The sequence below is a fragment of the Drosophila simulans genome, chromosome X (assembly GCF_016746395.2).
Source record: "Drosophila simulans strain w501 chromosome X, Prin_Dsim_3.1, whole genome shotgun sequence".
Lineage (NCBI taxonomy): Eukaryota > Metazoa > Arthropoda > Insecta > Diptera > Drosophilidae > Drosophila > Drosophila simulans.
Window position 1 is genome coordinate 1,143,213 of NC_052525.2, and position 26,015 is coordinate 1,169,227.

General features: G+C 49.4%; 2 protein-coding genes across 2 annotated transcripts; one reads left to right on the forward strand and one right to left on the reverse strand.

Annotated features, from left to right (window-relative positions):
- Positions 1–10,444: 10,444 nt before the first annotated feature.
- On the forward strand, positions 10,445–17,422 carry LOC6724855. The gene is made up of 7 exons (XM_039297139.2): positions 10,445–10,689; positions 10,748–12,787; positions 12,846–12,975; positions 13,033–13,163; positions 13,222–14,992; positions 15,047–15,255; positions 15,315–17,422. Exons 1-7 carry the CDS (start codon positions 10,552–10,554, stop codon positions 17,247–17,249), a joined length of 6,354 nt encoding a protein of 2,117 aa, XP_039153073.1. The 5' UTR covers positions 10,445–10,551; the 3' UTR covers positions 17,250–17,422.
- Positions 17,423–17,509: 87 nt separating this feature from the next.
- On the reverse strand, positions 17,510–21,716 carry LOC6724854 (mucin-5AC). Its single transcript, XM_016173146.3, has 2 exons — positions 21,502–21,716; positions 17,510–21,435 (listed from the first exon to the last, which is right to left on the reverse strand). Exons 1-2 carry the CDS (start codon positions 21,693–21,695, stop codon positions 17,790–17,792), a joined length of 3,840 nt encoding a protein of 1,279 aa, XP_016037643.1. The 5' UTR covers positions 21,696–21,716; the 3' UTR covers positions 17,510–17,789.
- Positions 21,717–26,015: the final 4,299 nt, after the last annotated feature.

Genomic DNA, 26,015 nt, shown 5'->3' on the forward strand with positions numbered 1-26,015 from the left:
AAAGTCAAGTTCAGAATCATCATTTCGCCACTTAAGTACTTTGGATTTACTTTAAGCAGTTTTAATTGTTGATGCTGAAAAGCCGCAGCGAACAACACAACGATATTAATGTAACAGCAGATGCGAAAATACGAATACGAGAAACTGCACTGCGGTCGTAAAATTATATTTATGTGCCTAGAAGCGGGCGGTGGGGGGAATCGCGGGGAAACGGGGTTTCCGACTGCGGTTTTCAATTTTTTCATTGCCGGAGAGGTGGGGGGATTGCATTAAAAAACGTGAGTGCGTGAAATGCCTACAACAAAGTCAAACATTGCATCTGCTCTCTGCCTTTTGGGTAATCATTTCAGTTGTCCAGTTGTTATCGCCATCATTGTTATTGCTATTGTTGTTGTCGATCTCTGTTTTTGGGGCCACCGAAATGTGTCAATGCGGGATGAGCGTTCCAGGTGGGAAAAGAGCCATTTCGGTATGTTTTGTATTGGTACTTCAATGCCAGCGCTCTAGTAGAGTTTGTCAGCCTTGGCCAAATCGATTGCCATCGAAGTTGAGCCTTTGAGCCTCTGTCTTACCAGAGCTCGGAGATTTGTGCAGAATAGCAAAGAATGAGCTACCCCCTATGCTTGAGATAATTTAATGTTCGCTTTGAATTTAACAACAGTCCCAGCTTCTCACGCGCCAAGTTAGCCGCACCGTTAGCATTACTTAATGTTGCTAAAAGAAATGGACAAAGGGCGGCTAAGAAATCGGACTTCCATTTAGTACCTGTTTGATCTTCAATACTACAGCGGCCCGGTTTACGTAATCCCAGGCCCATTGTTTCTTCTGCCAGCAAATTAGAAGCGAGTCGGGGGAAAGAAGAAAGCGCGGGGACCAAAACAAATCAAACCCAAATGCTTTCGATTTCTATTTAAATATGCAAATCGACCAAAGACAGGCAGCACAGCGGCCAACGAAGCCATTCGATGGCATCGCATCTCATCAGCCCATCCAGCGCATCTCAGAGCAGAGGAGACTGAAAAGAAATTCCCATCAAGTAATTTGTTTCTTTCGTCTCAACTTTTCCGTGTTTTACGCTGTTGTTGTCCATTTGGGGTGTACAAATTTCTATGCAGCGATTTTTGCACACACCACAGCAGCTCAGCTCAGCTCAGCTTGGGGTGAAATAAGCTTTGAATTATAAAAAAGTTAAGTTGGTCGTAAATAACGTTCAAAGGCGTCCGAAGATCCCAACAAATGCCCGGCTGCTACAACAAGAAATCTCTTCGATTTTTTCCCAAATTCGGTGGTATACCAAATATCTTGGTGTGCGTGGTGTGTGGTTAATAATTTTACGGTTGCTTGTGTTTTGATTAACATTTAAAAGGCGTAGCAATTAATTTGTAAAACGAGCGTTGGAAAAATTAGGCAGATATGAAAAATTACGTGTTTTAAAAACTCTTTCTCTATTTAGTGCTTGCCCTCTTGAATGCAAACAACATTTCAGTTCAGTTTCAGTTTGAAAGTGATACAAGTAGTTGCAATATTTCATCTGAGTCCAGAGAAAGCTCATAAAGTGCGGTTCAGTCAGTTGGCAGTCACCAAGCACACATCTCACGAGATCAGGCACACTTGTTCTTGTTCCCATGCCCAAAATTTCCAGCCCTGAAGTTCCCCACAAAATACAAACAAAAAATAAGCCGCGCGGAGAATTGTAACAATTCGGAGAAGAACAGCCAACTGCAGGCGAATTTCTGTTGTTTTCTACGTGCTGAGCTTGCATGTTCCCATAGTGCAGTGGTTTGCTGCCATCTCTTTCAGCGACTGATGCCCTCTCACTCGGCTTTCTAAGCAGAAGATTTACTCATCGAAAATGACTGGGCGCGGACTGTGGCTACAAATCAAATTGTTTTAGATCTTTAACTCGCTATGGCATGGCCAAGTTTAATGGCTTGGCTATGTGCCATTGCACAGGGCCTCCCCTTGACGCTCCTCGATTCGCCGCTTCGAAGCGGGGCTTTCACCTGCGGGCTGCAAGTGGCAGCAGACGTCACGTACGGGTCCACATGGAACGCCCGCCGCGCCCAGCCTTGACCTACAGCACTGCTTTGCTCGTGGACGCGGACTTGGACTAGCCATGCCACTCCGGGGGGGAGAACGGAGTGGGAGGGCGCACCTGGTGACGCTACCTGAGTTCGTCGAAAAGCACTTGGAGTGCTGACAGGGAAAATTTCTATGCAGCATACCCCCCTCCCATCGATCGCAACAGCCAAGCAAATCGGACGGAACATGGACCCGCTGCTAATGATCTCCCAATTTGGCCAGTATCGAAGTCTAAATGCTGCTAATTAGCGCTCAGCGTCCAGCAGAGGCCTAATCCCCTCAGTTAGTAATTAAGCCAAGCCAAGTAGCCGGCCGGCCAAACACCCACGATCCTGTCGTGCTCCCAAGAGATAAATACCCTGCCAACGCACGCCTGCAGCTCATTAAAATTAAACTCAATGAGAGCCAGCGGTAGGTAGACAATGGAATGTTTGCGTTAATGTTATGAAAAAATATATATATATGCGCGTGGGCGTCGCCTTTCCGGAGCGCGGGGGCGTGGCGCATGGACAGAGAGCTTGTGCTTCAGGAAACGAATGCGCAGAGTTACGGCTCCACAAGTGCATTAGTTGAATCGCTGACGGAAGCCATGCTAATGTTTATTGGGCCATGGGAGTTGCGAATCCATAGTGAAGTATTCGCAACAATATTTGCACCAATCTGCAGGTTCAGTCGCGACTGATGACACATTTCCGAGCTGTCCCGCCACTCCGCTGTTAACTAACTGTCCATATGCAAACGGTTGCGGCAGTTGCATCTTTGGCAGTGGGCAACATTTTTGCTCCGTTGTTAATTTGAAAAACGACGGGAGCGAGAACGTGTTTTTTTGGGCCAAGTCGCCAAGTTAGCCAGAGAAGTCAGTGAAGTCAGTGTAGTCTCTGAAGTCGGGTAAGTCAGGAGGCCGGCGGAGCCAGGGAAGCCAAGGAAGCCGAGGAAACGGGTTGCGCTAGGCTGGCGAAGCAAGCATACCGATCCGGCCAATGTGTGGCAACATCTCCGCGGTGGCTCCGTTGAACTTTGCGGTCCGCAGTGCGTCGAGCACTGGAACAGATTGCAGCACCGTGATTGCGGCATCCCAAAAGCCTCGTTCCTTCGTCCCCAGGCCGCCGTCCCCTTTGGGACCGCAATTTTCGGTCCAAGAAATTCTGGACAACTTGATGTGGTGGAACGTGGCCAAGCGAGTTGCCATGGCAAGCATGTTCCATACTTATATTAAAAAAAAAATCGTATGAATTCATGACTTTTAGTACTTTGATCTGCACATTAATACACATTTACTGATCAAAGTACTAAAAGACATGAATATATACATACATGTAACATTTGAGTATAAAGGTTGCTCATTATTAAGGAATGTCCAAAAATTACACTGCTTCTTAACTTTCGAAGCGCTTTGGTAAATTTTTTTATATATTTCTTGGCCAAATAGAAATGTCCAACTATTGAGCATAATTTAGTGTCCAAATATAAACCGTCCGCTTTATCGAAACTAGAGAGTTTTCGCTGTCTATTGGCCAGCAGGCCAAAAACAAAAGTTCCGCGGCTGATCATCGCCAAAGATAAGGGAATACCATAATTAGCATGGAGATGCTAATCAATCGGCCGATTAAAGCCGCCTGCTCCAAAAGTTGGCGGCCTATTGATCACTGTTTCCCTGCATACTTGTGGGGGAACCGAAAATTGTATGGCTCATTGTACAAGGCATACATTCGGGGGCAAGTGGAAAGTCTAATGAATGCGAACTTGAAACTTAAGGGGAAAACAGTAATGGGAAATATGGGGGACAATTGGGGCTCCAGACACCAGAGCACACTTCATCAGCTTCAGTAGCTTGTCACTCCCTTCTTTTCTTCCCCAAAAGCAGCAGAAAATGCGAAAGGGTTGGGCAAACAGGCAGACAGCTGAAGATTCCCATACCATGTGCGCCACTGTGCTTCGTTATTTAGACAGAAAAGCAGCTGGGTGCGCTGGATGTCCTTAGCATTACAAAGGCAAATCAGCAGGAACCGCAAACGCTTACATGTCCCATCCCCCACTCCTGGCCGGAACTCTCGAGGAAACACAAAGGACATTCCCGTTGTCACCCCCAACTCATTGCGTTCCATGCTGAGGGAGGTGCATGTTTCACTCGTTTGTCTGTGCTCCACGCGGGTTAACTTACCTTCGTTGGGGCTCCGAGTCGTCCAATGGCAGTCTCTACAGGTAACCAATAACTTTGGCTTGCAATGTGGCAGGAAGGGTTGTCCAACTGCAAGTAGAAGGGCAGTGAATGCATGAGTTTATATTTCGCTGGGCTTCTTTCTTTTCACTTTAAGTCACTCGACGTACAAGCGTTTAAAGCTGTTTTCAAAAAAAGTACAGAATATGGATTCTATGGCATACTTTTGGGCACTTCTCAGTCAATCGGTCCCACCAGAAACGGAGCACACTCCAACCCGCACCACTCACTTATGCGATACCCCCACTCAATGACCCACTCGAGTCTCAATCGATTAAGCATTCAGTTCGAACGCAGATCTGGCGACGATCTTCAAGTGCTGAGTGCCTTTGTCTCCGGATGGGTTCCCCCCCTCCCTCGCAGGGAAAGTGCTGCCGGCAAGACAGCATCTCCAAAGTAAACAGAATACCCGGCCCAACAAAGCAGTCAAAGCAAAAAGCAAAACACAGCAGCAGTTGCAGATATAATGGACATCTAGATCAATCAGTGGCAATTCAATTTGGACAAAAACTCAGAAGTGGATGTGGATGTGGTGCCAGTCCTACCCCAAATGATCGTGTGTCTGCTACGTCTGGAGTCCCCACTTCTCTCGATTGTTATTACAGTCGGAACTGCACAACTTCGGCCCCTCATGCAAACGCACAACTAATGGTGCTCGGCTTATTGATTGGAGCACTTTCATACATTGGCATTTGAAGAGAATTCTTTGACAAATCAACTAGCTAACAAACACATGCTGCTCTTGAAATCTTCATTGTGAAATATGTGTTACGAAGAAATTGGTTTTGTTTTGATGCTCCATAGCTAGATGGTTGTCAAAACAGCCGACTTGCACTCTAGATGCAGACATGGACCCTCTATCGACCCGCATCTGGCCATGTGCATCCACCTACCCCTCGAAATGGGGAACGCAGCCGTGCAACGGGGCGGCTGGTTGGCTGCTGAAAGGTCATTGGGCTTGTTCAGACGCCCGTTCAGCTCAGACGGAGTTCGGAGCTGCATCCTGCTTGAGCCCTTGCTGCTCCGTGTCAATGACACGCCCTTTGGCCAAACCCCCGCCGCCCCACCTGCCGCTCATTAGCGCAGCTTTAGGGCCAATGCCAAAGGCGGGCAAGGAAAGCCCGAGGTGGGGACAAAGCCTCTGCAGCAAGAAACATGCAAGGCGCGGACCAAAAATGCGAATCTCAAATATGTGGAGGCCTGCTGGCCGCACAAACATTGGGCAGCGATAAGAGGCTTTCAGCCCCTTCGCGTAGCTATCCCCACATTGCGAAATGAGCAAATATTTGCGAATCCGATAAAGGCAGTGGTGAGTAAAGCACGCTGGATAACACTCAAATTCGGAGCATTCTTTCGTTGGATTCAAAGAATTTGATTTAAAGCTATAGCAATTCAGAGCATCATTATACATAAGTTAGCAATTAGTAATTGCGGTCAAAAACGATTGCCGATGGACGTTTTGAAGGACTCTAATGGCTGCTACCCTGCTATTATTCGCCATCGATCATTCTGTACTTCGATATCAATTATTAAGAACCATCGAACACGCACACCATTGTGGCCCCTGCCATCCGTACTCAGATTACGTTTTGCATATCGGGGCATTCAATCGACATTCGTAGTAGAACATATCAGAGAACATCAAAGCACTGCAAAAAATAATCTCAAATTCAGATTAAAGTTAGTCGAAAGACTTTTAATGGACAAATAAATGGCTCTCCGCTTTCTCCCAGTGCAAAGACCTTCAATTTCGTTTGGTTACAGAAACTGGGAGTCTCGATCCCTCCATTTGGGATTTTCGTGCAATTGCCTGGCGCTCTGCCTCCTTTCAGCGGCAGACGCAAATCAAGATTCCGAAAGCGAGCGGCTCGTCTGCCGGCTGGCCCTTCTCTATTTTTAACCATCTGTCGATCCGATTCGATCCGATCCTCCCTCGTCCTCGTCTGCTAATAGATCGTGGCAATCATTTAATGGACATCCTACCCACCCCTCCCACCGTCGTGCGGCCTTTGGTACTGCGAGTGAGTCGGAGAACCGGGACCAGCATCTTCGCCTTGTAGGGACTATCCGCCTCCGCCTTCTGCGAGCATGCCACAACCCACATATGGTGGCCTGGCCATGACTTGGATTTATATTTAGTTCGCTTCCTGCTTCTACTTCTGCCCAGGCACTCGAGATGAGCAGCATGGAAATGAAAATGGAGCGGGAATGGTGGAACCACGAATGGTTGGGAGCTGGCAAGGGGCTGTCGACTGTCGCTGAAGTCGTATCGATTGCACTCTGAGGTCCCTGTCTCCTCTTATGCGTCCATTTATTGAACCGGAGCAGGAACATACAATACTTTTCTCGACGTCTGAACACTCGGAACTCTGCTGTCAAATCATGTTTTCAAGCGCATGATCTAAAATTATCTCCACTTTCTATTCGCTTTTGGCATCCCATGGCATTAATAAAGAACTTTAACTTAATTGCTGGAAAACATATAAATAAACCGAAGAACGAAAGCGCCCTAGAAAATTATGACAAATGTGCTTGCCTGACTGCCTGCCTGTCGTCTTCGGCCCCAGATTTGGAAATAGAAAATTCGACTTTATTTGTTTTGGAAATGAGTAATTCTATGTGTGCCACAATATATAGTCAATATAGAATAGCAACATTCTCAGGTTACCCAGCATGGAAGAGAGGCCTGCAGACAGAATACCCTAGAGTACGACGGATATCGGGAGAAAAGTGCGCAATTAATGAAATCAGTTTTGCCTAGTTTCAATTGCCGGCAATTTGAATGCGAAATTAATTGAGACAACAGCGGTAGAGACTGTCGAGTGCATTTTGTAGTTACCCGTAGTTACTACATGCACACATGTCACTGGCTGCCAGTCTGAATGTCTGGGTGTCTGAGTGTCTGGTCGTCATAGGGCTTCTCCCCGATGAAATGGGGGACGGAGGATGTGGGGCAAAAGGGTGATTTTGCATCTGAACTTACTGGGGGGGAGATTCAAAAGTTTGCATTTATGCAATGAAAGAGCATAGGTGTCTAGCCAAGTTTATGGGAATACCAAATTTCCTCACCTCCGAGGCCGCAATTAGAAGATGATCTCAGGCTGATCCCAACCTCCAGGCGCAATTTGCATGAGTTTCAATTGGGTTAATAAAGCAATCTGCCCGCTATACTACGTTCGCATGGCATCTCATCACTAAATACCCTCAATTGCAATTTGTACGATGGGCGATCGATTTGCTCTGCTGCTCCAATTGCGATTCCACTTCTCCTCACTGACGTTTGGTTTGTACGGAGTACGGAGCGCCCATGTGCCATCCCCCTTTGGGCACGTCCCATCAATTGCTGCTCGGCCAGAGATTTCATGGTAGATTTGGCAAATTTGGAGCAATAAACTTTATGAATCGAGGCAGCAGCAGCGCCAGCCATGTGCCATCGGCTAGTCTCAGAGTTTTCGGAAACCGTTAGCGGTGGAACAATCAAGAACCGAGCGGAGTTTAATTGACGTCGCCAGGCCATTAATGCTAATTCGAGCCGATTTGGTGCGAGGTGTGCTTGAAGACCTTTGGCGGGGAAACGATCTGAAGCTTTGAACAAAAGAGAAACCGATCGAGAAGAATGGGCTGAGAGAACAAACGGTTCTATGCATGAATCAAACAACCAAAAAATGTGTAATTATTTATATCAGATTTGGTTCCCATCCGAGAGTTTCGGACTTTTGGCTGAGTAAGCAAGAGCGGGAATGCGAGAGTTGGGCAAAACATTGGGGTTCTTGTACAAGAAATCTCAGATTTCGGCTCCGAATTCCCTGGAACGCCAGCGAATCAGACTTGCGAATTGTTTCGCGTGTTGTCAACGAGCCGATAAACAAACACCTAAAAATGGCAATCTTACAATTCTTCTTCTCTTTTAAAATTGAGAAGTTCGCATAAAGAAAAGCAAAAAAAAACAGCACATTCGGAGCGATAAATTAGCTTCGCCTTCGATGTGGGATTCGACATTGGAGGCAGGTTTACTACCCCTGCTCCACGAGAACTCCTGCCTCCGTTCCCACCATACCAGCACAGCGTAACGCCACGCACGCGCTGGACATGAAGGAAGATCGGGAGGCGCAGATCGAAGAGGACGCAGAGGAATTTTGTGCGCAGGCGCAGCCCAAAAAGGGCACCAACCTCTTTAAGATCTGGCTTCCCAGCTTTGCGGCCTGTTTTTTTTTTTGTTTAGGAAGGCTGCTGACAATCCACACCGACAGCCAGCTGGCGGCAGCGTCTCTTATTGGACTCGGCCACAAGGATTCTTGAATGCCCTGAAGATCTTGTCTGTGATGGTGGGTACAGTGAGTGATTCAAGCTTAGGAATTGCTTGAGCATTTATAAGTTATTCATGTCTTTTTCAAATGTGAGCACTGATGTATTCGGAACTGTTTGGGTACGATCCGAATTTGAGCACCAAAAGCGAGAACGATGACGCGAAATCGTGATATGATGTGCGGGCTCTGGATTCCAAAGAACGCGGATCGAGGAGAAGTCTCCGAGCGGATCATAATCCCGAGCGCAGTTCAATGTCAAGTTCGTGCGCCTCGCCTGCTCCTCCGTCTCCTGCATCATCGCTTTTATCCACGCTGCGCTGTTCGCGGGATTTCTGCCCGGGGAAATGCGCGTTTGTTGTTGTTGTTGTTGTTGCTGTTGGTGAGCTCATCGCCAGGGGGTACTGGCCACGCCCCAAAGTGACGGCATGGGCGCCAAAAAGGAATTTAAGTCGCTCCCTTCTCACCCTCCCTCTCTCTCGCTCACTCCATCTCTTCCTCGCATGTTAAGTGCCCACTCGAGAGAGATTTGTTTCTCAAGGACGCACTTAAAGGAGGCGCGAGTGGGAGGGCAGCCACATTTGGACGGGGTCATGGCCGTGAGTCACGCTTATGACACTCGGCGAGAAACGTGAGTGAGTCACTCCCCAAAGTTCCCTGATTCCCCAAAAAGTACACGAAGGAAGGAGTGCGAGCAGAACGAAGAAGAAAAGCAAAACAAACTGGATTAGGGCATCAGTGAGATAGGGGAAGGGCTGGGGCGGGGGGAGGAGTGCGAGTGTCATTTATGCAATTAGAAGTTAGTTCTCATCTTCTACTTCACCCACAGCTTCACCGGATTTGTTTCTGTTTTTATTCGCGCACTTTGTTTACCTTCGCCCCATTAATATTGCTGCTTTTGTTTTTGTTCGCTCGTTCGTATGTTTGCAGCGGTTAATGGTAAGACAATAACAGCGAGCTGGCCGAGTTTCATTAGCGTTACTTTAAACTAATTAAACACGCGAGCTTAGCTAACTCACGCAATTTGTTCGTTTTTTGACAACAAAATTAATAGCAGCTGCGTTGCTGTTGCCCTTGCTGTTGTTGTTGTTGATGCAGGAACAGTTACTAGGGAAGCAAGTGAGAGGGAGGAAGTGATGGAAAGAGAGAGCAACGTCAGCCGGCTGCTGGACACACACACAGAGTCACACTTGGGCGCACGCACAGGGAATTTTATTGATTTTTCACACTCACACAGTAACGGTAAACAGGAGCTGGGCCTAGATAACGGTAATAGTGGCCGAAAAGCGGACGCCCAGATAATGGAAATTCGCAGCACAATATAAACACAAAAGGTGCATTAATCGCAACCCCGGTAAAACGGGAATTGCTTGCAGGCTCTCTGCGCCTCTTTCTTTCGCTCTCTCTCACTCCGTCACACTCTCTCGTTCTCCTGCAACTCCTTTTTGCTCCCTTTTTCCAGCAGCAATGATTTTGGCACACGCCCAAAAAGCAAAACGCCGCGCACTTAAAAAAAAAATGGAGCCACCAACTTGCACAAAAAACACATTTACCGTTATTCCCAAGGACTCACTTTTCTTCAGCAAAAGCCCATTTCCGAGCGGCCGATCACTGTGGGCCAACTCCCCCGATTTGTTGCACTCGAGCGTTTGTAAGATGCGAAAACGCGCGCCGCGCAATCGCCTTCACACAAAAAACGCGTCCGCTCGCAGCAAATTCAAAACACGAATGAAAATGAGGGAAGTTGATAACCAGACCAGAAATTGATAAAGGCAAGGTGACCAGATACCCGAACTGCTCCGCTCTGGCAGCACTTCTGCGGAGCGTGTCGCGACTAACTTTTCTGGCGATCCGGCAGCGCCGTTTTAAAACGGTAAACGGTTTAAAGTTTTTTCTTTACATTTCTGCCTCACGTGTTTGGTTTTTTGTCAATTAACTGTGTGCAAAATGCTAATTTGGCACCTGCTGCTCTGGCCAGCATTGATAGCCAGTGCCCCCCCGCGTCCGTTCGCCAACCAAAAGGCCGAGGTGGCAAAGCTGCGAGGCGAACTAGAAAAAGCTCTGGAATACGACGATGGAGCACCAGTGAGTAAATTCGAGAACTTGGTTTTCTTTTTCAATCAACACTCATAGCCGATCCCAGCCAGGAGTGGTGGTGGCACCCACGTGGACCCAGCAGGCGGGGCAAGCGCCGCCTGGCAAGGCCTCCAAAGTGGTGGTGGACCACAGCTCGCTGAGCAGCGCCTCCGCCATTCGCCAGGAGATTCAGCAGGCGGTGGCTCACCAGGGACAGAACCAAGAGGTCCTCCAGTTGGAAGCTTTGCTCAAGGCAAGGGGCAGCAGTAAGGACAGCCCGGCTCAGGTGTCCAAGTCCCGTCACGAGCTGCTGGGCGCAACTGTACAGGAAGCCAATGTGGTGGAGTCGCACTCGTCATCGCAGACCGTGGATCTGGAACAGCTACAGCGCCTGGAGCTGTCCAAGAGGCGCACCCGCGACATGCTCATCCTGGGTCGCATTGAGGAGTTGCTCAACTACAGCATGCCGACGGATGTGGATCGCTGGCTGACCCTGCAGGCCAATGGAAGCGTTTACTTAGTGGGTCAGCAGCAGGAGGGCCTCCTGGTTCTTTCAGAGGAATTCACTCCGTTGCAGTCCTATGTCCACCCCTTTCCCATCACCGCCATGCTGGGAATAGATCGCTGGAACAGAAGGGTGCATATGCAGGAGGGTTTGCTGGTGATGGCTTCCCAGAATCAGCTTATCTGGATGCGATTGGAGCCCAGTCTTGGGCTAAAACCCATCTGGCACTGGACGATTGGCTCTCATGTGACCGAGATTAGAGCCTTCAACTTGGAGGGACAAGATTACCTCGCTCTCGTAGCAAATCACACGCTTAATATCTACGTCTATGATCTCGAGGCGGAGGAGTTCTGGATCGCACAACGTGTGCAAATGACAGAGACGATCTCCAACCTGGCCATTCTCGATACAGGGAGGGAACTGCTCCTGGCAGTGGGTCAGTGGGACAAGGTTCTGATATACGCCTGCACTTCGAAGGGGCAACCGCTGCACTTGCGCCAACAAGTTGCTGCCCCCGAGGTGGCCGGCGTCACTGCCTTCCAAATGGGCGGACGCAGCTACCTTGCGCTGGGTGGAATAATGCCGCAGATCCTTGTCTACGTGCAGGGTCTGCTTGTGCCACGCACTATTCTCGGCCAGAACTTTGGATTTGTAGACCACTACCTTCCCATCCCCGTGCGCAGCTACAGAGACGACCTACTCCTGCTCGTCCAGCATCGGGTTGCCTTTGACACACACTCACTGCTCGTCTTGGAAGTTTTGGTTTGGAACGGTGAGGCGTTTGAGGCGGGCTTGCCGCCTCCTTGTGGTACTGCCTATGGGGCGGGATGCATGTTGGATCAGGATCGTGAGGCTGGCATTTCAGGAGCTGTCCTGCTCCGCCGCTCGCCGAATCAGCCGCCGCTGGTCGTGGTGCCCAGGAAAGAGGCTCGTACGGGCATTTTTGTGCTGGAAACTCAATTGCTGGCTAGGAATTCGGAGACACAAGACCTGCTGGAGATCCGAAAATTCATGCAGGATTGGGTGCACGAACAGGAAGAGCTAATACAGCTGGCTGAAGAGCTCTTGGTAGAGGAGAAGTCTGAGAGTCAGAACATCGAGGAGCTATCAACTCCACTGGTTGTCAGCGAGGGTGGAACCATTGAGGAACTTTTCGTTAACGAAGCTCGCTGGACGGGAGCGGATGCTGTTGTGGATATAAGCTCGCTGCTTCAGCAGATACTTCTGTTGGACGGGGAAATGAGTTCTAGGCGATCTAAACGCCAGCCAGAGACGCTGTTCAACTTTCACTACGAGCAGCTGGATGTAGAAGCCGTTGAATCTGTGGAACTTAACTTGGAGCAGCTCAACCATGCGACTTTCTATATCCGTAATGGCTCCCTTGACTTGCCCCTGGGAACCCTCAATGTTCAGCAATTGGAACTTTTGGAAGCTCCTAAATTGGAGCTCGTCCCAGTCCACGGTGCAGAATCATACGAAACTCTGAAGATGGCTACGGATTTGGACAGCATTTTTATAAACGAAATGGAGTGGGACAAGCTGCTTCAAGATCTGGTGTGGCGTCATCAGCCTGTTAAGCTTTCGCAGTTACATGTAGAGGGAGTAAGTGGATCCTTCGGCAGTCTTTTCAATTGATAATTCAATCTTTGTCATTCTACAGCCGGTCATTTTCGAAGATGTACTGAGTTTGCACTCTCTGAACGATCTTAGCTTTCCAGGAGACTATCTCTGGTCGCAGGGAAATGAGACGAGTGTTGTCCAGGCGCCGAAGGAGTTTACGCAAACGCTTTGTGAGTATCTTAAACGGAAAAGAGGAACTTCCTTCTAAGATTTCTTATCATTAATAGCTGCAAGTGCCGTGGACACGACGGGAACCATCAACGGCGTATACCCGGAAGATGTCATTACTCTCAGTGATTCCCAGGAATGGCCGGGATTGGTTACCTTCTCACATTTGGAGGTTTCTGAAGAATTGGAGGTACGTACTTCAATAGCTGTTCACTGGCTCTCATTACTAAGTCCATATCACCAAGCAGCTCAATGGCAGCGCCCAGGGAAGGCAGTTTGAGGAGGCACCTTTAAATCCCACTTTGCTGGAGTCACGTGTTATCAGTGCTGACTGCCATTTCGAACAGCTTCTTGTGCGCGGCCCTTTGCGGCTGCTTGAAAAGCTGGATAACGACAGCTTTGGTTCTCTGCTAGGAGATCTCGTTCAGCGTTCGCCGAATTCCGCCCAAGAACTGCAGATAAATGGACAAAAGCGGGTTGACCAGCTGCTTCTGCCAGTGGATGCTCATATCGCAGATAATCAGCTCAGTGGAATTTCCCTCAATGACTTTGTTACCAAGCACACGCCACAAACGCTTTCGAATCTGACCCAACTGGGAGGGTATGTTTACTTTCATCAGTTGGAGCTTGGGAAAGAGTCCTCATACGACGGAGTTCGCCTAGAGGAACTACTCTCCGAAAGTCTTCGACTAGATAGCCCATTTCCACTGAGTTCTCCCCACACCCGCCTTCGGTTTGTTGGACATGCCCCAAATTTCACCCGGCTACAAGTTGAAAACATCTTAAACAAGGTGCCGCTGTCAAGTGGCTACCAGCTGCTTCATGAACCGCTCCATCTAGGCAAAGCTAACTTTAGTCGTCTGGCGGCAGGGCAAGCACAGGTTAACTATGATGTCGCTGGCAATGGACTACTCAATGGACGAAGCCTGAGCCGTATTCTACAGGAGCAACCTTGGACTTGGTCGGGTGAAGTGCACGTGCAGGAGCTGATTCTTCCCCAGGGTGTGCAGGCGAACCAGCTGCAGGGCATTAAGGCAGACCTTCTGCTGGATTTTCTGCACCAGCTGGACGAGCTCCCGCTGCTGATCCTTCAGGGTCGCATCCAAGTTGAGCGCATCGCCGTCAACGGTTCGGTGCAAGCAGCTGAAACCTTGAACATGCAAGCCTTCCACGAACTTCAGAGGCAAGTCGTTTGGCTGGATAGGCCGAACGAACTAAGGACGCGTTGGGTTCTGAAAGAATCTCCCCAGTTCCAGCAGAACCTCCAAGTCCTGGGCAGCTTTAACGAGCGCCTGCTCCCAGAACTGCTGGATGACATTGTGCCGCGCTCCGACACGCACGAGGTGCTAATCGAGGGCACCAAAAGCTTCCTGGCTCCTGTTACCACTAAAGAGCTTCATCTGGCTGCGCTGAATGGGATTCCCTTCAATAACATGGCCAACAAATTAACTCCGCTACACCTCACTAGAAATGTCCGCATTCAGGGACGCATCTTTGTGGAGGACCTGCAGCTAAATGGTCAAGTAAACGGAGATCCGGACATTCCTGCTGATCTGCAGAAACTGCTCCGCTGGGATCCAAATGCAGGAGGCTTCGTGCATCGGGGAGTCGTTGAACTTCCAAAAAAGGCGCTACAACGCCTAGTGGTTTTGGGCCACTTGAAAAATCGCAGCCGTGAGCCCGTTCAGGAACTCTTTGATCAGCTAATCTTCAAGGAGCAGCATGGCATACACTTGCATGGTCACAAGACTTTCACAGGCCGTCTTCGCATTGAAGATGGAGCACACATCAAGTTCTTCAATGGACGCAACCTAGAACAGTTTCTAGAGAATCTAATCTACGTAGATTCACAGGGGGAGATACGTTTGGAAACACCTGTTCACTTTGCGGCTGATGTTCAAATGGATCATCTTGAGGCAGATCGCCTTGTACTGTCGGGCGAGCTGCTCAACGGATGCAATGTAAGCCAGTGGCTCCTGGACACTATTCGTGTCGATCGCGATTTCCAAGTGCCTAAGAGTGAGTAAAAGATTCTTCACTTTATAGTTCCATTTAATCATATTCGCATTTCAGTTGCGTTTGCAAAGGGATCGCTGGACGGTAATTTCTTGGAGGTAGAGGAGCTTAACCAAGTTAATCTCTCACTGGTTGTCACCCGCTTCACGGAGCAACAGTTAAGCGATCCCCTACAGGCAGATGATTTGCTCCTAGATGGTCAGCTGGTGGTGAGGGGCACTGTAAATGGTTACAATCTACCAGAGGAGTATACCAATACTTTAATGGTGAGTTAAATATGACACTATATACTCAAATAACCCCTATCACTCAATTTCATCCTCAGATTAACCCTTTGCGAGAGCAGCAAGTGGATACACCTTTATTGTTGTCTAACATTTTTGTCACCGGACCCCTGGAGGTATCTGCTCCGGTTCTTGGTCTAAACATAAGCGATGTGGCAGTTTTGGGCGAAGATCCAGTGCTGCTGCAGTCGCCGCTATATTTCGACACCCTGCATGCTCCGTTTTTGAGAGCGCATCAGAATATCAATGGATTCGACTTTAGGGATTGGTACGAAGGAAGCTTATGGGCAAGAGGTCGGGAGCAGCAGGAAATAAGCGGAAACTGGCGCGTAAAGAAACTGCAGGTGAAGCAGGGTGATGAGCTGCGACCACGTCGACAAACTGCAGAAGAGAGTTACCGGGAGTTCTGCGAGGGTTTGGTAAGGATTCTCCTGCCTTACAAAGTTCAGAAGCTGCGGAGGAGATTTTATTTAAATCAGGAAATTGATCAGGAGAATATTCGCCGAGTATTTGCTTTGGAGGCACCCGGGGGCATTAGTTATCTCCTGATCAACGAGCGAGGATGCTGGACCCGCATCCACCGCTGGAATGGATCTTTATTCGATCGATCCGGAGCCTTCAAGAGCGGACCCGTGGACGACGCAGTTGCTTTACGAGTGGGAAACACGAGCTCTAACCAGGACTTTGCTTTTATGACCAGCTACGAGTTGCAGGATGATCAGAACGAGCCAAGCTTGAATTGCAGTGCAGTGAAGCCCATTCTGCTGAGCTGGAAACTGAACAAAACGAAGAGCACTGAGCACATGGAACTATCAGCGGACACCTTAAGGAATCTTAAAGATCAATATGAACAGCTTAAAAACCAGCCACTTCCTAATCCTAGTTACCAGCAAGCTTTTAAGTATCTGCAGCGTCCCAGCATCAAGTCTCAGCTCGGATCAAAGTGGCAAGAGGATAAACAGGAACTGAGTCCTTCGGAGATGGACAGAATGCGAAGGCGTCTGCTGGACACCTTGGAATTCCGGTTGCAAGCGGAGGTAAACATTACCCAGCTAAGTATTCCAGAAAGCGACCTATTCGACGAGCACCTCGTGGAGGATTTTCTGGAGTTGATGCGCCAATTGCGATCCTTGCGCCGACGTCTAGATACAGAGACTCTTCCACTGCCAAACACGCCGGCAAGAGTTTTGGCCGCACGGAGTGCCCAGCTTATCTGGCCCACATTGCAGGAGTTGCGAGGGGTTTCGAGTGGAAACGATTCTGGCTTCCAGGAGCAAGTTCTGGAGCAAACGCTGCTGGATGTGCTCATGCTGGCCAACGAAGAAAATGGCTCGGGGGATGATGAGAAGCTGCATGCTGTGATTCAGAGACTAAGAAACCTTAAAGGAGAGCTTCAAGGGCAAGAGGAAGACCATGAGGGACCTGCTGCCTCCTCTTCGGATAGAAATGAGCAGCGTGTGCCGGTACCAGAAGTCGACTGGAGACCCGTTCAAACACTTCGCCTCGCTGTGGGGCCAGCAAACCGTCCCCGACTTCTTTACGCCCGGCTGACCGTGGTGACACCAAAAGACGGTCCTCCGCCCACCACGCCCTCCACTGCTCCAGCCGCCCACATCCAACTGCATCATGCAAATGGATCGCTCTTTCAATCGCTGGCAGGGGAGCATGGGGCACGCCATCTGACATCATTGCGGGTACGAGATGAGACGCTGCTAGCATTTATGGAGGGATGCTGCCGTATAAGAGTGCTTATCTACCGCGGTGTGCAAGGATTCGTGGACTTTGCCCGTTTCCCCGCACCGGCCGAAGAAGCTAAGAGCGGAGATGGGGAGGTCTTGCAGTTACTATCCCTACGCTTGCCACTCAGTCGGCCACCCGGAGCCATGTACTTATTGGCGGTGGTTCAAGCTCGACGCGTCACTTTCTACGAAGTGGTGGTAGCCGGATTACTAGAGCCGTGGCTCCAGTGCCCATGATGGAGAAGCTTGTTAAATTGAAATGAATATGTAAACTTGTTTATATGGATGATAGTGAGTAGCTTATAGATGTAGTTGGTTGTCTTTAGTGTGCTGTTTGTTAACTGGGTAATATTATTGTAATTATTCTTCTTGTTGTGAATAAACATTGGTTTGTTGATGTTTAAAAAGTATATAAACGATAAGATTGCCATTCATAGTTGAGTTAGGTGAGTACCCGATTAGTAGCAGGTGCTGTTCCCCACGAAGGCTTGACAATCTTTAACTATATAGATATATCTTTATTTCAAGAGCTTAGTTACACATATACATAGCATTAACCACGACTTTTTGCTTGCCCTCGCACTCAGTGATTGACTCTTACATCCTAGGCCGGACTTACGACTATGAGTCCCCGGATTGCGGATCCCTTATCCGCGGGGCACGCAGATTGAGAGGACAGTGACTACAATAAATACACACACATTACGATAACGCTTGGAAGAGGACGACGAAATTGGGAGGAAACATATGTACAGTTAGCCGGTCCGCTGGATCCTCCTACGAGGGAATCTTAACGGGCAGAAATAGGCGCGGATCCCCGATCTTGGGACTGAGTCGAACCACCACCTGGTCATCGCCGTCACCCACTTCAAGGAACGAGTTCCAGTCGGCCAGGAAGTAAAATCCATTCTTCTTTTTGGGCGGCGGTGGTTCCTCGCTGACAGGATCAGGTCCAAATGAGTCCGCCAAGTCGTCGAGAGATCCGTTCCGGGGCTCCTCCGTGGTGGTAGTGGTACTAGTGCTGCTGCTTTCGTCCTCTCCAACTGCTCCTTTGGTGTCTCCATCGATGTCGTCTAAGCCCAGACTCAGACTAATCTTGGTGGGGGACTGGGTGGGTGCTGGCGGATCATCGCCATCTTTCTGCTTGCCACTCTCGGTGGTGACATTTTCCACGCTTTGACGCCTTGCTTTCAGAGTCTCATCTTGGCCACTCTGAAGGGACTGCAGATAGGCGGCGTCTGGATTGGGCCTCGGACTCGACGTCGCTGTTGTTACCTGATCCAAGCTCACATTGAGCTGTTGCAGTTCTTGGAGATTGCTGATTAGGCGCTGCAGCTCGCTGAGATTGCTTTTGGAGTCATCCCTTTTTTCCTTGGGTGCCTCGGGCTCCGGCTTCGCCAGCTGGTAATTAAACTCACTGAACTCTGCCATGAGGTCGCCATCGAGCTCACCCTCTCTCTCGTCGCCCTCATTCAAATCCCCGGCGTCGCCCTCATCGCTGCGCCGCCGGAAGCCACTGCCCACGCCCAGTCCCTTGGCCAAATCACTGGGCAGTGCCTGTTTGGGCGCTAGTTCAGTGCTTACACCAATCCTGTTGGCCGCTCGCTTAATGGCTGCTTCAATAATTTTGGTGGCACTGAAAACGGGCAGCTGGAGGCTGCTCTCCGTGGTGGGTTTGGCTTCCGGGATTGGACGCACCCTCGGACGGCTAGTGGTGAGCGAAAATACAGCCGGCGAGGAGGTGTCATGCACTTGAGCGGGAGCCGGAGTGGTGCTAGTCGTGGTGGTGGTGGATGAAGTGGAGGACGAGGTAGCCTGCAGCTGGCTTTCGAGCTGCTGCGACAGCTCGTGGGGCAGAGCGACGCCTAGCTTCTGCAGCTGTTGGGTGTTGTAGAGCAGTTTCTGCAGCTCCTCCAGATCCGCCTTTCGGGGTCCCGAGCTGGGCGTAGTGGGAGCCCTCCTTGCGGGCACGAAACGAGGAGCAGCTGGCGTGGTCGGTGGTTGGTTCTGCACTGTCTTATAGATTGGCTGCATGTGCTGATAGCTCTGGCGCTCGCCTGTGTCCTCTAGGCTACCGAAAAACTGCTGGAACTGGCCAAAGTCTGCTGAGGATCCACGCTGCGGATGGGCGGGCTGGCTCATTGCCAGTTCCCGGAGCTCCTCGCTGGAAGATTGGGAAGGCGTGGCCATGGTTACAGGCTTCTCGTAGACGGGCAAATCCAGTTTAAGCTCTGGTTCCAGCTCCACCACCTGATCCCTGGCTGGCTGAGCATAGACGATATGAGCTCCATTGACTGTTTTTACATTAGGACTGCGGATCGAGGCCGCGGTGACCAGCTGCGAATGGGGATGCGTCACGTGTTCCGTTTGGAGTTGTACTCTCTCTAGCTCCTGGACTTTGCTCAACAGCTTTTGCAACTGCACGTAGTCCTGTGGATGCACCTCTTCCCGAAGCAGCCCATTGCTCCTTTCAAAGTGGCTCAAGGGTCTCTGCTTGGTGGTGGAAGCAGCCGTGGAGATCTCTACAGTTCCTCCGCCAGGAAGGAGGGAAGCTGAGGTCGGCGATAGTTCCTGCAGGTGGGCATAATCGTTGCTAGGCAAGCTAATTACCGGCCTGGAACCAGCCACGTTTCTTGTGAGGAAATTAGGCTGTGTTGTGGGCTGTTGCAGTTGCTCCAACTGCTGGACACGTGTAATCAGTGCCTCAAACTGAGCATGATCCACTGAGGGCGTGGGCCTGGGCGTCGTGGTTGTACTCGTTGTTGTACTTGATGTGGTGGAGGTGGACGTTGTAGTCGTTTTCGGGTGCTGTTTCTTTTTGCTGTTCCTGGCCTGCTCGTATAACTTCTCCAACTCCCGATCGTCGCTCAAGAGGCGCTGCAGCTGGAGAAGATCAGCAGCACCTAGAGAGTTGCCTTGTCCCACTCCCAAGCCCAGAGCCTGATTTCTCAATGGCTTTGCGGTGGTGCTGGTTGTGCTCGTTGTGGTTCTGCTGGATTGCTCCAACTGCTGGAGCTGTTTAAGGATTCGCTGCAGCTCTCGTGCTTCGTTCTGGGAAGGCGAGGGGGTGGTGGTGGTGCTGGTGGTTGTGCTTGTGGTGGAGAAACGACTGCTCAACGATTGGACGCCCGGACTGGCTGCCTTAATAACATTTTCTGGATTGATCTTAAGCTTTTCCAGTTCCTGGAGATTTTGCAACAACTTGGACAGCTCATCGGAACCTGTAGGCGTGGACTGGTGGTTTCCCCCGTTGGCAAAGTTAAGGTCTATGTTCGGATCGATTCGCCTGCGCGGCTTCTTGGCCTCAATGAGTAGAGGTTCCCCGTGGGTGATAAGCGGCACTGGAGCAGGTGTGGTAGTAGTGGTGGTGCTTGTTGTGGTAGTAGTGGTGCTGGTTGTGGTGCTCTTTGGAGTCTTTCTCTTAGGCTGCGATTGAAGGCGCTCAAGTTCCTGCAGATTTTCCAAGAGCTTGGCCAACTCCGCGTTTCCCGTGGGCGGCAAACGGGCCGTAGCCGTGGACAGTTCCGTGTGAGCACCAGTTGGTTCCTCCGTGGGCTTTGCCTCCTTCTTTAGTGCTTTTGGAGCCTTCCGGACAATCCCAAAGCGGGTCAGGTAACCTTCGACTTCGGGCTTCACGCGCAGCTCTTCGCCAATATTCAGGGGCTTGAAGTTTGAGTAGGCCTCCGGTCGGATTCGAGCCCCTTGGAGACCCCGTAGATCTGCCACCGCTACCACCGACGGCTGGGGAGCGCTTTCCGCGGGGTAATAGTCGTCCAACGCATACCTCTTGTGGGCAGAATCGCTTTTACCGCCCGACACAATGCCCAGGCTTTCGAGGATGTCCGCCACCGGCTTCACCGTACTGCTGACAGAGCCACCTCCTCCCTCGGAGGGTTTGGGTTTCCTCAGGAACTGAGCATTCTTTGCACTGTAGTGGGAGCTGAATCGGGCGGCTGACGGTGCAGCAGCGGGATTAGCTGAAGGCTGTGAGGCCGCAGTAACCGGTTTGAAGTCCTGATAAACCACCGGCGGCGGCGCTGGCGGATGGTAGGTTGTGGCCTGCGGCATGGGTCTGAACTGCTGGTGGAGAGGATTCGCCTGGCTATGGAGCAAGCTGTAGGCTGGCTTGTAGGTGGTGGCTGCCACCGCAGGATTGCCTCCAGGCACTGTACTTCTTGGCAGCGCACTGGGATCCGCGGTAAGAAACTTCACCGGATCCGGCGGCGTGTAGGCGTCGATGACGCGAGTCACCGGAGGACGCGTGTACAGCTCCTGCAGATTCTCCTCCGTGTTGTTGTCCGTGTTGAAGGGCAGGACTAGCATGAGGGCTCGCATGCTGTCCGCTCGGCTCATGTCGCCTGCCTCCAGGCTTTTCTCGTATTCCTCGCGGGTCACTTTTTCGTACAGCTCCTCGATCTCGCCACTGCGAAGATTGGGGTTATTAGAATCGCACCTTCATTGACCAGTCGCAGCTCCAATGATCACTCACCGCGTCAGCCTAGGCAAGGCCGGATCGTTGGCCAGGATCTTTTGCACCTCGTCGATCGTCTGCTCGATCTCCGGCGGCTGGAAGAAACTCTTGTCCAACTGCTGCCGCGCATTCCCGCCCTGGATAGTGGGCAGGGCTCGCGTCACGCCCCCCAGCTGTAGGAGGGCGATCAGCGCCAGGCACTCACGGAGCATCCTGGGAAAGCAGGTCGAGCACTGCAAGGAGAAACGTGTGAAAATTGGGGGCGGATGTCTACTATCCTTACAAATATATCCCCAAAATGGCACATCTCCTTCAATAACTACACCTATACTGTAAACAGTTGGAACAGACTCCTTAATTTCTGATCTAGGATCCCCCTTTCGATTTTGCACTTATATCTCTAGATAATGAGCTTGTCCAAAACTCACATATGACACCTTTCGCTTTCTTACTCCCTCTCTTTTGACTTCCCGATAACTGACTGACTGATTGACCCACCGACCGAGCATTCAACCATATCAACCACACATTAGCCAACGAGCTACTGACCACTGCCAGTTCGGTAGCTTCATCACCGTCCATCAACGATGGTAATAATCGGGTGGCCGTGTGTACGGCTTTTTTCACAATCCGAATCGCAGATCACAGATCACAGATCGCGACTGCCGGAGACAAAGTTTCCGCCCAGGAAAAGGAGAATGGGGAAATAATAGGCGACTCACAAAGAAATCAAATGAAATGCATGACAAATTTTCGTCAAAAGCCGACAGCGACAACGAAAGTGGAAAAAATTGATGAAAATAGTGCTCAAAGACAGCGACAAATATGTGGACAAGTGTACAAATTTATTAAACCAACGGAGATCGAAAACAAGACGTAACCCCCAATCAGAAAACACTTGTTAAATAGTGGAGTGCGAATGACCATATTTTGCTAAGATTTTCGAGGATTGCGCAACCGGAGCGGAGTGGTCGGGTCCTCCGATCAGGATGAGAGTGATGCAAGAGCCGTTGGCGAGGCAAATGGAAATGGAAATGCAAATGGATGGACATTAAAATGGAGTTGCAGCCTGTGGCGAAGATCTTGTCCAAATTATGACAGTTTCCTTGGATTACCACTGGTGGAGGGGACCGCGGGGAGGGAGGACACTTCGGTACTCCATCTATCGAACCTATCGGAGCGTTTAATTTTCACTTAATTGCCGTAGTTAAATCATAAATTAAATGAGAGCCGTAGAAAGCGATGACGAGACAAGACGTTGACGAGGTTGTCCAGCAGCGAAGCCGTTAGCGAAATGAACTGTTAGGTAATCTGGTCGAAAACAAGCCAAGATAGTTATGGCCAAGGTATGCCGCTCTAACTGAACTGAACTAAGCTCAACTGAACTAAACTGCGGCTACGTGCCAGGCATTCTAAATGAGCGATAAATGGAGTCAACTGCAGACGGGATTGAATGAATCAAATGCGTTAGCAAAGGAGATCGGAATGGCATCTTGAGGTATCTGCGGAATGCCGCTGGTTGAGATCTGCGCCGAGTGGATAACTCTGAGCTGAGTTCCAAATGTGGACACTCGGTATATGTTGATTTAATGAGACCGAAAGAGTATATATATGTGAAATACCACATGACCTATTGGCATTAGCTTAGTTTAAAGGTCGATGACTAATAAACTCTGTCATTATGCTCCAAATAAAAACAAATCGCGACTGTTCCCTTGCACTACATGGCGCATACGCAATTTCGTTTTGCATAGAAAAGGGGGAGGGGAATGCATTTGTGCGTGACTTTTTGCGTGTGTATGGGACGTATAATCAAAACGCAAATAATTTGTTGCCATTGTGGCGGCAGGCACACGAAATGTGAGCCAATCTTTGGTGAGTGCATTTCCAATTCAGCAAAAGCAACCGCAGTAGCCTAGCCAAGCCATGCCAAGCCGATTATGATGATGATGACGATGACGATGACGACGACGTCACTGAAGCGGATTAAAACCAGAGCAACTGCGCTCTGTGTGTTTGGTAACAATTAAATGTGTGTTAAGTAATCTCAGACGCCTATTAATGTTATTATCTGCACAATAACCTAGTCCCTGGGACATATATATGCCCAATTGAGTCGATTTGAAAGCATTTTCCGTTTCCATTTTCCATTTCCACTTTCTTGACATTTCATGTTGCCATATGATAGTTATTAACACCGACACTCTGCTTGCTGACGCGGAAGCTTGTCAAAAGTCCGAGCTAAAGGCCCTGATCCGGGGTGGAATAGCAGCTGTAGGAAGTGTTGAATAATGGCTACTCCCCTGGCAAATGAAACTCGACGTCTGGCCAGACAATTCAATTTGCGATCCCACCAAAGGGTCAACTTGACTGGAATTTTGTCATTTGAGGTTATAGTTCTTGAAAAAGCTTTTTAAAATAATTAGTTGTATGATTAGTAGAAGAATTCTGTCCATAAGTCTAAGTCAGAACTTTATACGTGCTACCTAGTTGGCTATCGTAGAGTGACACCCAAATTAAATGTCTCAGGATCAAAGTCCCTGAAAACATAGGATCAAATTTGTCCACACACATTTTTCTCCCAAGCCCTTGGCTCAAATGGGCTTAACCGTGAACTTTAACGTCTTTTACAGTCACCTCATTACCCGGTGGCCAGCAATCACACAGCAATTTACAGAGACAATCGCAAGAAAAAAGGGGAAACAGTGGTCCCCACAAAAACACAAGACAATTGTCTTTGGGCCAAGCATTCGCTTCATTAGTTTGGCTTAATCAAGAGCAGCGAGCACTTAGCCTTGCTCGAAGCTGGCCAAGAAAGGTCCGGTTGATTAACTAGTCATTAATCTTAATGGCCTCCAGAAGCTCGATAAGTACGCTCGAAGGGAGGCACTACTACGTGGAATTGTTATCTGGGAGGAATACTCTTTGTGGGTCAATAGACAAGAAGGAGTATTCATGATCTAGATTTGCATCTTAATCCGAATCCATTGATTTAATCGACCATATTAATATTTAGGTCGCCTACTTTAGGGTTTCAAATCATTGCCAGGCTAATGTTTTTCAGTTTCTTTAGACTTTTAAGTGCTGCCTGCAGTCCAAATCCTCTTTGCCTGCATTTTGCCACATGACAAATGTGAGGTGATCTGGATTCTCATCTGGTTCTACCTGGCACCCGGCTTGGATTAACAGTGGGCGACTGTGAAGGTCACCTCTGTGGCTGCCTGGCACAACTTGCTGCCATTTCCGGCTCTTGGCTCTGAATTTGAGTTGAGAAAGCGCTGCTCTCTCTCCAAATCAGCCGATTAGTCAGTCAGTTAGGCGGCAGATGCATCACAGCTCCATGGTCTGAAGTCCGCAGCTTCCACAGCACTTTTACTCGGCTGCCATGTGCCTTATGGGCTCCTGGCCATTGCGGTTTTCCTCGTTTTGCCAGTCGGACGAGTGGACCTGGATGGTGGATTCTACTTAAGCCAACTGCATATGACAAGTGAATGTTGTTTTGGGCGGCCAGGAAAAGCCAGTAACAAGTAACTAGCCCCGAAACTGAACCAAGTCGCTGGCGAGGCGGCTAACTTGGCCAACTGGCTTTGGTTTTGGCTTTGGCTACACTCGGACTTTGGGATTGGGTTTGGTTTGGTTTGGCTTCGCATTCGGGCTCGGATTTGGATTCGAATACGCCATCGGGTTTGGGCCTATTTGGATCTGTTTGACTCGTTTATTGGCACTTTTACTCAGTCGATTGATTTCTTGCCTTGGCAGATGCTTAATTATTGTTTTTATTATTGCTCGTTCGCTGCCCCTCTTCACTTTGTTTGTCAAGTTGTTTGGCTCGGTGGCCTGTTGTTTCCCTTTTTATGAACACTTTCACCAGCGGATTGCCGAAAAAACAACGACAGTAATAATAAATATTAAAGCACTTTACATGCCTTCGCTTAATTTTTGAATTGCTTTTTAGCTGCTATAATAGTTATGAAAAGTGTCGCTGCAATTATGTTGTCTGTTTTTTCGTTGGCATTATTTTACCACCAGTTATTTCATTATTCCCCTTCTTGGACTGCCCCTCGTTGCGCAGTGTCTTATGTCTATTTGGGTATGGGCTATGCAATTTAATTAGAGCACTGCCATATTACGGGTAATTGGTTTGTGTCTTGCTCTCGTCATTTGTACTACGCTTCCTTAAATCCCACTACTACTTCTAAACTAAATTCTATGAACTGCCTGGTAGAAGCTATAGGCTGCGTAACATATAGTTCATGTCTTAATGACAGCCATTAGATCCTATTCGATCCCATTCGTTGCACATGCAATCGAAATCCCCTTTGCAGTGCCCTTGTGCCAAGGTCGTTGCTGCGGTGCAGCCTATTCGAATCGTGGATCGTGAGTTCGTTGCCTAAGTCTTTTGTTTGCTGCTTGCACCACCTGTGCAACACCAACAACCTGTCTGTCACCAGCGGACCAGCAGTAGCCAACTATTTTCAATTACATTTTCAATTTTCGACCGCTCGCTCGCTCACGTTCGCCGCGCACTCCTA

Bases quoted from the DNA above. Each gene is read 5' to 3' on its own strand.
- LOC6724855 (XM_039297139.2), top strand. From the start codon at position 10,552: ATGCTAATTTGGCACCTGCTGCTCTGGCCAGCATTGATAGCCAGTGCC. The intron at 10,690-10,747 runs GTGAGTAAATTC...AGCCGATCCCAG, and splicing joins AATACGACGATGGAGCACCA to CCAGGAGTGGTGGTGGCACC. The intron at 15,256-15,314 runs GTGAGTTAAATA...TTTCATCCTCAG, and splicing joins AGTATACCAATACTTTAATG to ATTAACCCTTTGCGAGAGCA.
- LOC6724854 (XM_016173146.3), bottom strand. From the start codon at position 21,695: ATGCTCCGTGAGTGCCTGGCGCTGATCGCCCTCCTACAGCTGGGGGGC. The intron at 21,436-21,501 runs GTGAGTGATCAT...CAATCTTCGCAG, and splicing joins GCCTTGCCTAGGCTGACGCG to TGGCGAGATCGAGGAGCTGT.